This window comes from Hydra vulgaris, chromosome 08, assembly GCF_038396675.1.
Source record: "Hydra vulgaris chromosome 08, alternate assembly HydraT2T_AEP".
In the NCBI taxonomy this organism is placed as follows: Eukaryota; Metazoa; Cnidaria; class Hydrozoa; order Anthoathecata; family Hydridae; genus Hydra; species Hydra vulgaris.
In genome coordinates this window covers 8,891,994-8,907,950 of record NC_088927.1, presented here as the reverse complement: position 1 = coordinate 8,907,950, position 15,957 = coordinate 8,891,994, and the positions used below count along the sequence as shown (strand labels likewise).

Here is a 15,957-nt window from a genome sequence, read left to right as displayed (position 1 = left end):
GTTTAAGGTTTCCAAAACTTCATCTAAATATTGACACAAGCGTCTAGTTGTGTGGTCTAGAATATCTTGTAGTTTAATTTCATAACATGTTTCTGAAACTGTCATTGACTCTTGTGGAGGATAACATTGTTTTTTTGGTTCTTTCAAAAGCGAACAACATGGATTAATATTTTTATTAGTTGCATAAATTATTTCGTATTGTCTCCTCGTCATATAGGCTTCCACAAAAATTGATAATGCTTCCGATGGTGTGTGTTTTTTTATAACATTCGTCTGAATGGAATCGAAGTTTTCTCTATATTTGTTTGCCTTTTCCGGTGAGCAGCTAATATCTTTCATTATTCTAGACGCATCACAATGTCCTGCATCACACTGACTCATTTGGGCAGCATCGGTTAGTTGTGCATAAGATATTTGGTCCCTCAAAGCATTTGTTCTACGTCTCTTGCTTGGCGAATTCAACAACTCGAAATCTTTTGATGGTCGACCAGGCCTTTTTATTATACAGGTGGGTAAACTTATGATAGCATTGAGCCATAGTTTATTGTGCTTCAAAAAAACGTTCTTCTATGTAGTTAGCAGCTATCCATTTTTGTTTAAAATGAAACTTAAAAGTATTTAAGGCGTTTTTCAGTGAACTTTGTTCATTTCCAGTACATTTTGTAATAATTTTGAGATGATCTTCTAAAAACACAAATTTGTCATCGATTTTTTTCTTTGGGCATTGTTTCATAACATCGTAGAGTTCTTTTCTAGTCATCTCTTTCACCATTGGTTGGGATTCTGAAAAAAAAATGAAATAAGTTTTTATTCAAAAGACAACGTTTTTGTCGTATTATTTAATTAAAATTAAATTTTTAAAAATGGAAGATTTATAACTGGAATAACTAATGTTTAAGTTGCATAAAAAATCTTTGCTAAATTCGGCTTAATTCATATACGAAAACAATTTTGAATATAGTATTTAAAAAAAAAAAATCTAACAATTTTAGTGTCGAATATTTATTTAAAAAAATCTCACTTTGTTAAGTAAAATGAAGAAACTATACATTTATTTTGTATGTACATACCTTCTTCTTCAACGTTCATCGTGATTTATTAAAGGTTTTACAGCATACAAGCTTAAATAATACTTTTAAAAGTTGTGTTTGACAGGAAGCGTAAAAAACAAATACAATGAGCTCACGCGAAGTCCGAGTTTAAACTTTTTTTATACCTGGAAGGGGGAATGGGCAACACTAAAATTGTTGTTTTGTGATGTAACCTTTATAAATCTTTCATGATATATAGTTAATAGTATACTTTTACAAAATTTTTGTAATCGACTTTTAATCGACTATTACTTTGAAATACTCCACTGTGCGACGTTTAATACCAAGTAATCTAAATTTTCAGCCATTTAAAGATTGTTAATTATACGATGTAAAATGACTGGTTAAAGCTCTCAATTTTTCTTCCGCAAACTATTTAAGAAATAAACACAATCTAGAATTTCCCATTCTAAAAAATTATAAATTGTCTATATTTTTATAATTAATTATAAAAATATATACAATTTTTTGTATAATTGTATATATTAATTGTAAATAGCCTAGAACAGGATAGAACGTCATTTTAAAATTCATAAAGCAGGGTAAAGTTCATTCAGCATACCAGTAGCTTCTTACAGACGTGTCCATGGTATAAATAAAACAAATGTCATTGGTTCAAACACGAGATTGCTGCAACAGCTTAAATCGACTCTGATAGATGCAAGCAAAACGTTCCAGGTCTGTGATGTGTTTACATGCACGCAAATAGTTGCATATACAAAATCACACAAAAAGTATATTACACTACACATAGGGCCAACGCGAAAGGTGGGTATGGTGGTGTATAACCCATTTAATGAATGTTTATTTTTAATTCTAGTCGGCAAATCGGGAGCAATTCGTAACTTTAGTCGACAAATTGAAAACTTTTTATAGATTTAAACGGCGAAATTTTATTTTAAGTCATCAGTCGGAACCGTCAAACCGTGAGATACACCTCTCTCCCCCCACTTGACACCTACTCGCACCGGCTCTTACTACACATACACACAGAGACATACATGTGCATAACCGCCGCGATTGGGGAGAGGGGGTTACTGGGTTATTTTTACCCGGATGCATGATTAGAAGGGGCACAACATAGCCGAAATTTTTTTTTCTTTATTAAAATAGATTGATATGGCGTTAATGATTTTGTCCGTTTAGCTTCTTATATTAAAAGTAAAGTAACTTGGTTACCCGAGTCTATGTCTAATTAGCTACCATCAACTCTGTGGCCTCTAAATGGAATATTTTGCCTTCCTAAAAATATGGTTGTTCAACAATAAGTGTCAGTTTTTGACGATATTCTAAAACTTGTTGAAGCCGTTGAGTGTTAACTCTGTTTACATTATCCATTGCTGATTTTTTATAGTTTTTTTAATAAAACGTCTTCCTGCTTCTACAGCTTCATGTGATATGTTGCTTTATTGTGACTTGGTAGATCTCCGTCCTTGCCAAACAATTTAGCAAACACCTGGTTGCTTAACTAGCTTCTGAAATGCAGCTTGTGAGATCATGCTGTCCGGTGGTATGAAAATAATGCACGATATTTGGAGTATATTCCCTTTTTTTCTGAATATACTAATCATTTGTACTTAAGGGTCGTCCATAAAATATGTACGCTTCTTTTTCGTTGACCAAATCATTAAAAATTTAGGAAATTTTGAACCATGGGTCATCAAACTTTTTTAAAACTTCTTTTGCTGTTGCATCTTAAAAAGAAAAGTTAACACATAAAATTTCAGCTAAAAATGTTGAGCGGTTGACAAGATACTGCAATTTTAATATTGACCTGGTTTCCAAAAATGACCCGGCTTTCATAACATTCTGAAAAAACATTTTTCTTAAAAAAATAGGAAATAAAAATGGAAAAATTATGAAAATAAACATATATAATGTTTTTTTGATGCTGAATTCAATAAATGTACTTAAAACTCTGAAATATAAATGGAACATGCTTAAAAGTTAATAAAACAACTAGTTTCTATAAACTAACTTTGGGGCCCAATATCTCAAAACACCCCCGTCAAAATTTTTTTTTTTGCTGTTATTATTTTCAGCTGCTTATAATCTTACTAGGCAAAAAAAATCTAACTGGAAAAACAACTGAAACATATGGAACTTTAATTTCAAAGATATATAAAATTTTCAACAAATTATTTTTAAAAACTTGTAAATAGAGTTCTGTAAAATATTAAATTTGGTTTATAGACTCCTTTAAAAAACAAAAATCATCAGATGCATGCAAAAGGCCAACAAGATGTTATTGAAACTTTTAGCAATGAAGAAAAAAGAACTATATCATTACGCTGTAACATTGAACTATCACACTTAACAATATTATGTGAAAGACATACTACAAAATATTTAAAAATGTATCCTATATGGTAGAAAGCATGCTGTAATTCATTCCATAAACATACAAAGAAAATACAAAGTAAGTAGAAGTAGAATTTAAATATTTTAATATATATACTTTTTTAATTTGTGTTTTCCAAAACATAAACAATGTTTTAAACAATTGTGCAGATAAGCTTTATACAATTCAATTACTTTTAAAAAATCTTAAAGTAGTTACAATAAATGAATCACATGTCATGATGAGAAGTAGTTTAAATATCGTTCCTGGGAAGACACTTGGCAAACCTTGTAAGCAAAGTCAGGGTGAACAAGATGAGGATTTTCTAATATCATCATTCAAATCAAAAAGACAGGAGATCAATGAAGAACTCGATAATTTTAATATATCTCCTCTAAAATCTCATTCAAAGTCATTAAAACATATACTCTCAGAAGGAAAGCGAAAAGTTGTGCGCATCAACGAAATGATAAGTAACGTTCATTGTTCAATGTTCCCTCAAAACTGTGTTATGAAACAAACAACATAAAAAAGAAGGCTGAAAACTTTGATAAAGTTATGAGCTTGATAAAGTTATGATCTTGATAAAAGAAAAAATTCTATGTTCTGACAAAAGGACTATTGTTAAACTTCTAACACTGGCAACCCCAAGTTGGTCAATATTAAAAGAACAAAATAACTTTGCAGTTACAGAATACCAAGCAAAAATGGCTAGACAAATTTTTAATAAAAAAGGATTGTTAGCTATCTCTCCGTTATATAAAGGTAAAGTCATACACAAAGAAATAGAAGATTCTGTTTAACTTTTTTATGACTCGAGTGATTTATGTAGAACTATGACTGGAAAAAAAGATTATGTTAGCATTCAAAAGAACATCCATAAACAAAAAAAAATGCTTATGTGTAATTTAAAGGAACTATTTGTATTATACAAAGAAAACAATCCAGAAATACAAATAAGTTACTCAAAATTTGCTTTACTTAGACCAAAGTGATGCATTTTGCCAGATGCAAGTGGAAAAACATTCTGTTTGTGTTAGTTTTTATCACCAAAATGCTATATTGCTAGTAGATTCCTTAAATATTGGACTAAAGTATAGGGATTTACTTTCAAACACCGTTTGCTCAGTAGAAAACAAAGAATGCATGCTTTCACAGTGTGATAATTGTCCTGGTAAAGAACTCCTTACCAAATATTTGTATGAGATTTTTGGAGAACACGAATATGATTTTGAGATACACCACAAGCAATGGCAAACTACTGATCGTGCAACACTATCGAGTTTAACAGCAGATGTTTCAACATTTGTTGAACTATTAGTATCTTTCTTTGAAAAGCTACAAGCTCATTCTTTTATTGCTCATTCTCATTCACAGTACCTTAGCCAACTAAAACAAAACATGGATCAATCAAACATTATCATTTTTGACGAATTTGCTGAGAATTATGCTTTTGTAGTCTAAGATGAAATACAAAGCTATCATTGGAACACCCAACAATGTTCTTTACATTCATAAGTGATATACTATAAAGATGATAAAGGTGTACTGAAACATTTTTCTTACTGTTTTATATCCGACGACATTACACATGATGTAACTTATGTGTACAAAATATTTCAACTATTCATACCAATATTAAAAATAAAATTTTTTGATATGTCCAAATTACATTTATTCACTGATGGTTGCGCCGGACAGTACAGTAAAAGCTTTTACAATCTATGCCAACTAGAGAGCGAATTTGCCTTTAAAGTTGGAACTTAAATGTTTAAATGGAACTTTTTTGCCACGTCCCACGGAAAGTCACCATGTGATAGGATTGGTGGTACTGTAAAAAGATTAACAGCGCAAGAAAGTTTAAGACGACCATACAGAAACCAAATTCTCACATCAGAAGCTATGTATGAATTTTGTATTGAGAAAATTAAGATTATTAACTTCATTTACATAAAGTGATTGGACTTACAATTGCAACGTGAAGAGCAAAAAGAAAGGTACACTGGTGTAATAACTCTACCTGGTACTCGTAGCGTTCATCAATTTTTACATCTTGGAGATAACAGGGTTGGGGCAAAGAGGTGTAGTACGGACACTAATTATACAATAATCCACAACCTTAAAAAGAAACAAGATATATTTCAAATTGATACTTTCACTTTAGGAGGTTATGTAGCTGTAGTGTATGATGGTAAGTGGTGGATCAGCATTGTAACTGAAACCAACATAGAAGTTGATGCTAAAGTTAAGTTGCTTCAGCCAAAAGGTCCATCAATCTGTTTTAACTGACCTAAAAGAGAAGACTCCTGTTTTATTCCCAAAACCAACATATTGAAAAACCTATCTGTTCCACAAGCTTGCTCTAGTTCTGGTAGAAGCTGTGTTTAAAAATGCTGAAATAGAAGAAGTACAAGTAAAATGAAAACAATATTGTGAACTATTACAAACACATGAAGGGCTCAGTGGAAAAAGTACTTAAGTCACAAAATTAATGTTTTGAGAAAATTTAGTTTGATCAGAGATATAACACTTTAAAACGAGGATTTAAAATGGCTGATCAAAGTAGATTTTCTCAAAATATTTGTGACTTAAGTCTTAAGTCACAAAGTAAATGTTTTGAGAAAATTTACTTTGATCAGCCATTTTAAATCCTTGTTTTAAAGTGTCATATCTCTGATCAAACTAAATTTTCTCAAAACATTAATTTTGTGACTTGAGTACTTTTTCCACTGAGCCCTTCACATTCAAAATAACTTATATCTTCAATACCGTTAAAAATCTTGTATAACTTTAAGGAACTTTTTAAATTACGAATAACTAATTTTTATTTTATTTACAAATTTTGTTTGGAAATTTCTTGAAAAAGTAACACATCTTTGAAATTAAAGTTTCATATGTTTCAGTAGTTTTTCCAGTTAGATTTTTTGTGCCTAGTAAGATATAAGCAGCTGAAAATAATAACAGCAAAAAAAAAAAAACTTGACAGGGGTGTTTTGAGATATTGGGCCCCAAAGTTGGTTTATAGAAACTAGTTGTTTTATTAACTTTTAAGCATGTTCCATTTATATTTCAAAGTTTTGAGTACATTTATTGAATTCAGCATCAAAAAAATATTATATATGTTTATTTTCATAATTTTTCCATTTTTATTTCCTATTTTTTTAAGAAAAATGTTTTTTCAGAAAGTTATGAAAACCGGGTCATTTTTGGAAACCAGGTCAATATTAAAATTGTAGTATCTTGTCAACCGCTTAACATTTTTAGCTGAAATTTTGCATGCAATATTTTCTTTATAGTTAGGAATAATGTGTCAAAATATAACACAAAAAGAAGACATATGGTTCAATGGACTGGGTGATTTGATGTGGAATTACCCAATTCTAACTTTTTTATAGTTATATCATCATAGTTGTACCGACAAAATTTGTCGGTACAACTATGATGGTTTTATGTCATAAAACCAACATTTGAAATCTCACTTAAACATGTTCGTCTAATTTTAGTGGTTGCAGAATCAGGTTGAGGCTCACTTAAAATCTGTTAATTTTCTGAAACAGGCATAACCGTGTCAAGTGAGATATCATTCCTTTTCTGCCTTTCTCCGTTAATGTCTTTGTTTTGTAGTTTTGATTTCTCATGTTCAACATGTTGAATATTCTTATGTTTAACATGTTAAATAGTAGTACAAATATCCGCTGGTGAATATGATGGGGTTTTGAGTTCATTCGTTCTTTTAGTATCCTTAATAGTCGTAGTAAAACTGGTTGAAGGTATTTTAACAAAATTTTCTTTCTTTGATGCAATAAAGAATGAATCTAAACTACTCTGAAACCGAAAAGGATTAGTTCTCTCCATTGCGTCTCGAAAAAAATAAAATAACTATGGCAACAATATCTAACTTTATTTTTTTTAAATTATAAGCTGATATTAAACTAATATTACAAAATTGTTCAAAACTTCTGATTTTTAAAGTTTTTTTTTTTACTTCTTAGTTTAAGTGTCGCTTAAGTCACTAACATTTGATCAAAAACTTTACTTAATTATTCAATATACTCAAATTAATTGCTATTACTTGCTAAATAAAAAGTACTGGTTCCTACTAAAACAACTATTATATTAATTTAACAGGTTTGTATTAGGTGAATTATTCTTTCAAAATTATAAAAAGCAATAAGATTAACTGAGATCATTGTAGAGGTAATTATTTAAAAGACCTTTAGAGAACAAGACAGAAAAAGCTGAAAAACATTTAAAAAATAGTCTGTTGCGAAACCAAAAACCTTAATGAATGTTTCTAGATTTCGGCTATTCTAACGTTCAGTTTATTATGTCACTTTAAATGTATTTAAAGCAAGCATTACTAATATCAAATTAATAGTAAAATATTAAATTGCGTCATTAATAAAAAACTAAATCAAAAGTAAAATAATATTTTGTTGCCAACTAGAGGCACCAAAAGAAAAAGGTCCTCAATATTTGTTATTTGCCAACTATAATTTAAAACTTGCTCAATGTGCAAACTCGAATGCTTATATGACAGCTTGGGGGGGGGGGGGGAGGGAAGGACGGCCCGGTGTGTGTGTGTGTGTGTGTGTGTGTGTGTGTGTGTGTGTGTGTGTGTGTGTGTGTGTGTGTTTCATCAATAAAGACTCATCAATTTCTGATGAGTCTTTATTGATGAAACAGTGTAAAATGAGAAAATTTGTGATTTATCATAATGAAAATCACAAATTTGAAAATAATGAAAAGTGATTTTCTACTAATTTATAATTGCTCTGTTCTTTTAAGAACATTGAGCACTCTATTGTGTAGAGTACATTTTAAAATTGTTTAAATACATATATATATATATATATATATATATATATATGTTTAATTACATATATATATATATATATATATATTTAAATACATATATATATATATATATAATAAATTGTTTAAATATATATATATATATATATATATATATATATATATATATTTATATATATATATATATATATATATATATATATATATATATATATACACATATATATAAATATATATATATATATACATATATATATATATATATATATATATATATATATATATATATATATATATATATATATATATATATATAAATATATATATATACATATATATATATATATATATATATATATATATATATATATATATATATATGTATATATATATATATATATATACACACACACATATATATATATATATACACATATATACATATATCTATATATATATATATATATATATATACACACTCATATATATATATGTGTGTGTGTGTGTGTGTGTGTGTGTGTGTGTGTGTGTGTGTGTGTGTGTGTGTGTGTGTGTGTGTGTGTGTGTGTGTGTGTGTGTGTGTGTGTGTGTGTGTGTGTGTGTGTGTGTGTGTGTGTGTGTGTGTGTGATTCTAATATTGTTGAAATGGTAGAGATGCGATATCGTATTGATTTAGAAAACTGTAGAAAAGATTCACAGTTTCACAGTCTACAATCATTCAAATCACCATTAGTTGCTTATGCAAAGAAAAGGTCATTCCAGTTTGAGTTTAAATAATAAAATTATCAAATAAAAATTTTAGTGTAAAGCCTAACTTAATTCAAGATGAAGTAATCAAAAAATCATATTTATTCATAAAAACGTTAAGAGTTTGCATCTTAACAACGTTAGAAACATTAAAACTATCAATGCTCTACTCTAGTGGTTTTCAATGACAAGACCTTATGATCTTTATCGAGTTTCCATGTTCTCTATTTCTGATTTTTTAACAATATCTTTATTTGTAATTCATTTTCTCTTCTTGATAATTGTATAAGAATAGTATACTATTTTTAAGGATATTTTTTCAAAATTTTCTCTGCATATTAAAATCGGAAACGAATTTACAATATCATACATTAATAACACATTATACATTATTTACGTTATAAAAGTGTTTATTTCAATAAAAAATCCATGTAACTAAGTAAAAATATGGCATATTTTGGGATTATCTCGCATATTTTATCATACTATGTATTGTCTAGTGCAATTGCTGAATGCAAATCAAAAGAGTTGTATTTTTTTACTATAACTAGTGGCGCCATCTAATAGAGAAAATTATTAATAAACTTCATTTTAAAATGGTACATAATTTACAAGTTGCCAAACAGTGCAATATGGAACTTTTAAAATGTGCTATTAGGTTTTTTCTAAAAAGTTTCTCTTTCTAAAAATAAAAAAAAATGATGTCGAGAAAAAATGGCACGTAAAACGAGCAATTTATTTCTACATATTGCAAAAATCGTCATTGTTATTATCTATTTCTTTAGTTCCGCAAAAAAAAGATTCTCTGCATAAATGATACAACTTTTTTCAAGCTACTTTTGAGATGCATTTCTCAAAACTTGACATACCCACGGACATGCACGTATTAACCGATTTCAATTGTACAAGCCCAAAATTAAACAAAATTATCCAATTCATTGTTTTAAAAAAAAACTTTCATTACGGTGCGTTTTCTGTTTGTTGTAAAAAACCTAACGGCATTTCGAAACTGTTCAAAAACGTGTCAGGAAGGTTGGAATTTTTTCTCATCTCGTGCTTGGTTTAAGTAATTATACAATAATTACAATTATTTTTACCTAGACAAACTGAATAACCTATAAAACGAAACAAAAGATTGCTTAATAAGGTGGGCTAAAAAACAACATTTTTCAAAATGCCTTTCAGTCCCTCTATATGTAATCTATTTAATAAAATAAGACTGATAATAAAAAAATTTGCCCTAAGTAAAATTTGAACATATATGCAGGGTTCATAATCTTTTCCATTATGTCATAACAAAACATTATTTTCAAGATTTTTATATAAGATTTTTTTCACCGTAACCGACACAACTATCAATAGCCGACATGTGTCGAATTTGTTAACAACATCAAACAAAACCACGATTCATCTATGTTATTAGAATATGTAATGTTATTACCTGTAACAATATTACTTAGTCTCCATGGACTGTTTTAAACAGTTTAAATAGCTAAGTTTTTTAAACATGCCTCAATTCTATTCTTTCGAATAATTGGTTAACTTGTGGGATATCGGACGCGATCTTAGTTTTCTTTTTTTAAGAGCTCTGTAATAATTTGATTGGTTATAAAACGATTTATCAATGTCAGGGCTTTAATGATATCATGTTTTGCACGAGAGTTTTTTTCAATAATTGCACCAACACGTTTGATATCTGAATGGTTTGTTGGTTTTCTCCAATGGTTTGTTGATATTCTCAGCTGTATGGCCAGTTTAAGAGTATCATGATAGAAAATTACCTTTGAGACTCTCTCTAACATCTTTTATTAGAGCAGCCACTTGGCAACTGTACTATTTTATAGTCACCATGAACCAATACTAATTCATCTGTTACGGCCTGTATTGGTACTCCTAGTCGAGCACAAATTTTAATATATGTTCGACATCCCTTTTTTTTGCATTTTAAAATTTTTTTTCAAAGTAAAATTTAAATAACTTTTTAAATACACATCCAAAAATGTTCAACTGCTATTTTAAATTTATAATTAAATTAGTTTATGATTAAATATAGTTAAAGGTATTATATAAATATTTAGTTATTTCCTGTCTTTAAACTGTTTTAATTTTACATTTTGAAAAGATTGGGATAATATTTTTTATTAAAAATACCCTCAAACAAAACATATTAAACAAAGTCGTTTTTTTCTGAAAATTTTTATCAAAACAAAAACTCTTTAAGCTCATTTAATTAAATATTAGTTACCAGCTTTTTCCTCGATGTTATATAAAGATATATTATAATCCGTGGCAAAAGATTGCCTAAACTAAATTACACTTAGTGAGCATTTAAGCTAAATGAAATGCGGAATAAAATTTTTAGAAATTAAATCAAATTAGGTTTTATAATATTTACCACACATAAAAATTATTAGTTTTTATCACGCAAATAATTTTTATCACGCAAAAAATCAGTTTAACATACCATTTTTTTAACTTTGAAAAAATTTTATGGACTTTTATGCGTCAAGTTATTATTACTATTATTTTAAGTGGAAAAATGAGTTGCAAAATCAAATTAACATGTTGCACGAGAACGCATGCAATGAAGTGAAAAAATGAAACTAAAAATACTACGATGCCAAATATTACTCGAATTGTCAGCAACCAACAATAGGAAATATACGATGATTTTATCCGGATGTCAAATATATACTTTGCCTCACCCTCAAACACATAGCTTGGGTTTTAAAATATTTATTTGTTTTGCTTTATATTGATGTGATTTCGTGCGTGCGCGCGCGCGCGAGTGTAACTTTTAAAGCATAATTTTATTATTTGTTTTTAGCATATATTATACGTACTTTCACCCACCTTACTTGTCTAAAAAACTACAATCTAACTTTATCAGGTACAATCTTATTTCAAAACTTAATTAAATTTTTAAGTAATTACTGATCCAGTTAAAAAATACAATTTTTTTTTTGATTGATACGTAATTAATATCTCTTTGTAGAATTAAGATCTATAAATAAATGGAATGGCAACCCGTCAATCATCAGCATTTACAACACTTTTACTCAGGTACGTCAGTTTATTAATATAACACAAAGATTTTCTTACTAAGTCAAAAAGTTTTATGTTTTTGCGAAAAAGTTAAAAATGATTTTAAAAGTTGAATAAAAACTTTTTTTTTGTGTTTAAAACAACTATTTGTCATAACTGATTCCATGGTTGAACAAAGCAAAAAATTTTAAAAAAGATTTAAAGCGAAAAAGTTTGCTTTACCAGGTAAGTTTTAATTATATATAAATGAATATATATATATATATATATATATATATATATATATATATATATATATATATATATATATATATATATATATATATATATATATATATATATGTATATATATATATATATATATATATATATATATATATATATATATATATATAAATATATACACACTCACACACACACACATATATATATATATATATATATATATATATATATATATATATATATATATATATATATATATATAATATATATATCTATTAATAAAGTATTTTTACTAATTTGTTATTGCTCTGTTCTTTAAAAACATTGAGCACTCTATTTGTAGAATACACTAACATAATTATATATATATATATATATATATATATATATATATATATATATATATATATATAATATATATATATATATATATATATATATATATATATATATATATATATATATATATATATATATATATATATATATATATATATATATATATATATATATATATATATATATATATATATATATATATATACCTTTGGCCAAGTTTTATAACACCGGTAAAGGAGGAAGCGCGAATCTCCTTTCAAATGCTCTTCCGCGGCGCTCTGTGATAAGAGCGTAAGGAGTTCTTTGGGCACCTAAAACGAAAAAATATTATCAAGAAACTCTTTACTGCTTAAAAATAAAGAAATGAAATAACGAAAAAAAAGTTCAAACATTATCGATTTTTTATATTTTTCACTAGCTTTTTATCTAACATTGTTTGCTAATGCTCGAAGAATTTTACCGCTAGGGAAAGTCCAACAAAGCCAAAATGGAGAATCAACTTTAAAGGTTTTCTCTATTATATAGTATATTTTTTATATAAAAAAAATTTTAATATTTACTTTTGACGTATATAATTTTACCGGGTTTCCCTCATATCGTTTTATATAGTTTTACCGGGTTTCCCTCGTATCGTTTTATATAGTTTTACCGGGTTTCCTTCATATCGTTTTATATAGTTTTACCGGGTTTCCCTCATATCGTTTTATATAATTTTACCGGGTTTTCCTGAAGTATACTTTAATAACTACTAGTTTATTAATAAATGATTTTAATAAATTAATTTACAACCGCATTTCCTTTTAGAATTATAAAAGAATGAACTGGAAAGACGCTTGCTCGATTATTTTAACAAGTATTGACATTTTTATTGTTGTCGGTGGAATTGTGGGTAATTTTTTCATTCTCATTTTAATTATAAGGAAAAAGAAGAGCGATGATTTAACAAACTATTTTATATTTAACTTGTCATTAGCTGATTTGGCAATATCCATTTTTGTCATACCATTTAGCTTACCTTCCTTAAATAATGTCTGGATTCCAAAAAAATGGGATTGTACATATCTTATGCCAATATTAGAGCACTTTGCTGGAGTGTGTGTACTCACTCACACTGCAATTAGTCTTATCAGATATATGGTTGTTTCGCAGAATAAAATTGTCCAAGCAATTAAACTAAAACACATTGTGTTTGTTATAGGACTTATATGGTTAGTAGCATTTGCTATTATATCTGCTAGTATGATGGGCGGACTTGGACGATTTATTTTGAAAAACACTTCTGGCACTAATAAAACAGAAAAAATGACTTGCGATGTAGATTTTTTTGGAGAATCGACTCGAAAGTATGTCTACGCAGTGATGATATTTTCTCTTACCTATATTATACCAATGGTATGCACTGGCTTCTCATATTATCGAATATACAAGGTTGTTTCAGATAATGCAAATAGTCTTAAAGGAATGGTGACTAATGACTTACTGGTTTCTAGAAAACGTAGCTCTAAACGCTTGAATCGTATTCTGTTGACAATGTATATATTTTTTGGAAGTACAACGTTACCTATTCAAGTTTTATATTTAATACAAGGAGTTACAACAATTGGTGATATATTTAAAGATATTTGGCCAGTAACGTTTACTCTTTTTTATTTGCAAGTTGTAACGAACCCCCTGGTTCTTTTATACATGAGGACTGAGTACAGAAAAGAGTTGTATAAAATTTCATGTTTCTGCTTTTCACGCAATTATGATTCACACCATAATTCTCCTCTAAGAATTAGTAAAGGTAAAATAAAAGGTAAAAGTTATTACAAACAAGTCTCTATGGCAACAGATAACCAAGTTTCAGTGAAGTCAACAGAGAGCCATATTTTTGTTAAACAAACAGAGAATTTTTTCGCGTACAGAAAATATAGAAACCAATTTTGTTTAAAAATGTCAGGGAAACATTCAACTCACAAAAATGTAACTTTTAGTTGCACTAAAGAGTCTAAAAAAATATCGTTAGTCGCAAAAACAAGAATCGAGTATTTTCCTCAAAGCGACGATCAAGTTTGCCAAAGTAAGAATACACACAGAGATATTTTAAATCACTCGTTTCTTGAATCGCCAACAGATACAGTGCCAAATTTTGAATTCAAATGTTTTTTAATTTCTTATCCTCAAAAGGAGGCTAATTTATCAGATAGCTCATCTTCATCGTGTGCAAATGAATACTTGACAAGACGCGAAAACTTATTTAAATGTTTTGACAGAAATGGTTACTCGTTTTCTGTCGACAAAACAAATGATTATTTACTTGACGACTTGCTGTTTGATTCGCTGAAAGAAACGCTTCTATAAACGCTTCTATAAACTTATGCATTATTTTAAACAATTGAAAATTGTTATAGTGTATAACTTATTTCTCTTGTTTTTGTAATCTCATTTTATTGTTTATACTAAATTAAATTTAACATTAATACTTAATACATAAATTTACTTATCCAAACCTTACTTTACATGAACTCATAGCAAGTTTTTTAAAAACTACACTAAAAATTATTAAGCTTCGTTCTTAAAAAACTTACTAAATTTAATGCTAAAACCGGTGCAAAACTTTTTATGACTATAAGTTAGACACGTGAGATTTTTAACTTACAAAGTGCACTAACTAGAAAGTAAGTTATTGGGTTTTGCTTGTTGGGGGTGGTCCATTGATTACGTTGGGGGTGTCCCAATTGCCCTTGTCAACAACTTGTCAAATTTCCCAAGAGCCCCTCAAAAAAATACGTCAACATTTGATAACACTATCCCCCCTCCCCTTACCCTCATAAATGAATAAATTGCGATATGAAATTAAATATTCATCATAAATTATGTACAGTGCAGAGTCACAGTCCGTGAACGTGAATCCTCACTTTAGAGCTAAACCTATTTCACAATGAAAGCCAATTATTTCTAATAGAGTATGGTATAACAAAAAAATGCATTTTAACAAACTGCAAAAACCAAGGGCCTTCGACCTTTTGAAACGGAGGAGCCAAAAGTTACAATTTACAAAAATTTTTAGTTTTCAAAAAACTTCCAATTTCTTTATTTTAATATTGTAAATATTTGTGCATAGAGCTAAAAAGTCGCATCTTAACATCGAAAGAACCACAGAGGTTTGTGAGCCGTAGGTTTTTAACCCCTTGTATAAACACTTAAACAGTATAATGTAAACTATTTACTTGTATTAATCTTTTTTGGTTTCACGAGACCAACCAAGAGCAACTTTGAAAAAATAATAGTGTTACGAGTAAACATCTCGCGTGTACTTATTTAGTTCTGTATGTTTAGGGGTTATTTAAAGCACAACATAGTTTTTAAAAA

General features: G+C 28.3%; 1 protein-coding gene across 3 annotated transcripts; it reads left to right on the top strand.

Annotated features, from left to right (window-relative positions):
• The first annotated feature begins 11,826 nt into the window (after nt 1-11,826).
• Nucleotides 11,827-15,072, top strand: LOC101234578 (galanin receptor type 1). 3 transcript variants are annotated; one of them, XM_065803013.1, is made up of 4 exons: nt 11,827-11,884; nt 11,990-12,057; nt 13,022-13,110; nt 13,408-15,072. In XM_065803013.1, exons 2-4 carry the CDS (start codon nt 12,009-12,011, stop codon nt 14,944-14,946), a joined length of 1,677 nt encoding a protein of 558 aa, XP_065659085.1. In that variant the 5' UTR covers nt 11,827-11,884; nt 11,990-12,008; the 3' UTR covers nt 14,947-15,072. The 3 variants fall into 3 exon arrangements, with proteins under 3 accessions (XP_065659085.1, XP_065659086.1, XP_065659087.1); XM_065803014.1 differs by lacking the exon at nt 11,827-11,884 and having other exon boundaries at nt 12,034-12,264; XM_065803015.1 differs by lacking the exons at nt 11,827-11,884; nt 11,990-12,057; nt 13,022-13,110 and adding an exon at nt 12,081-12,264.
• The last annotated feature ends 885 nt before the right edge of the window (nt 15,073-15,957 follow it).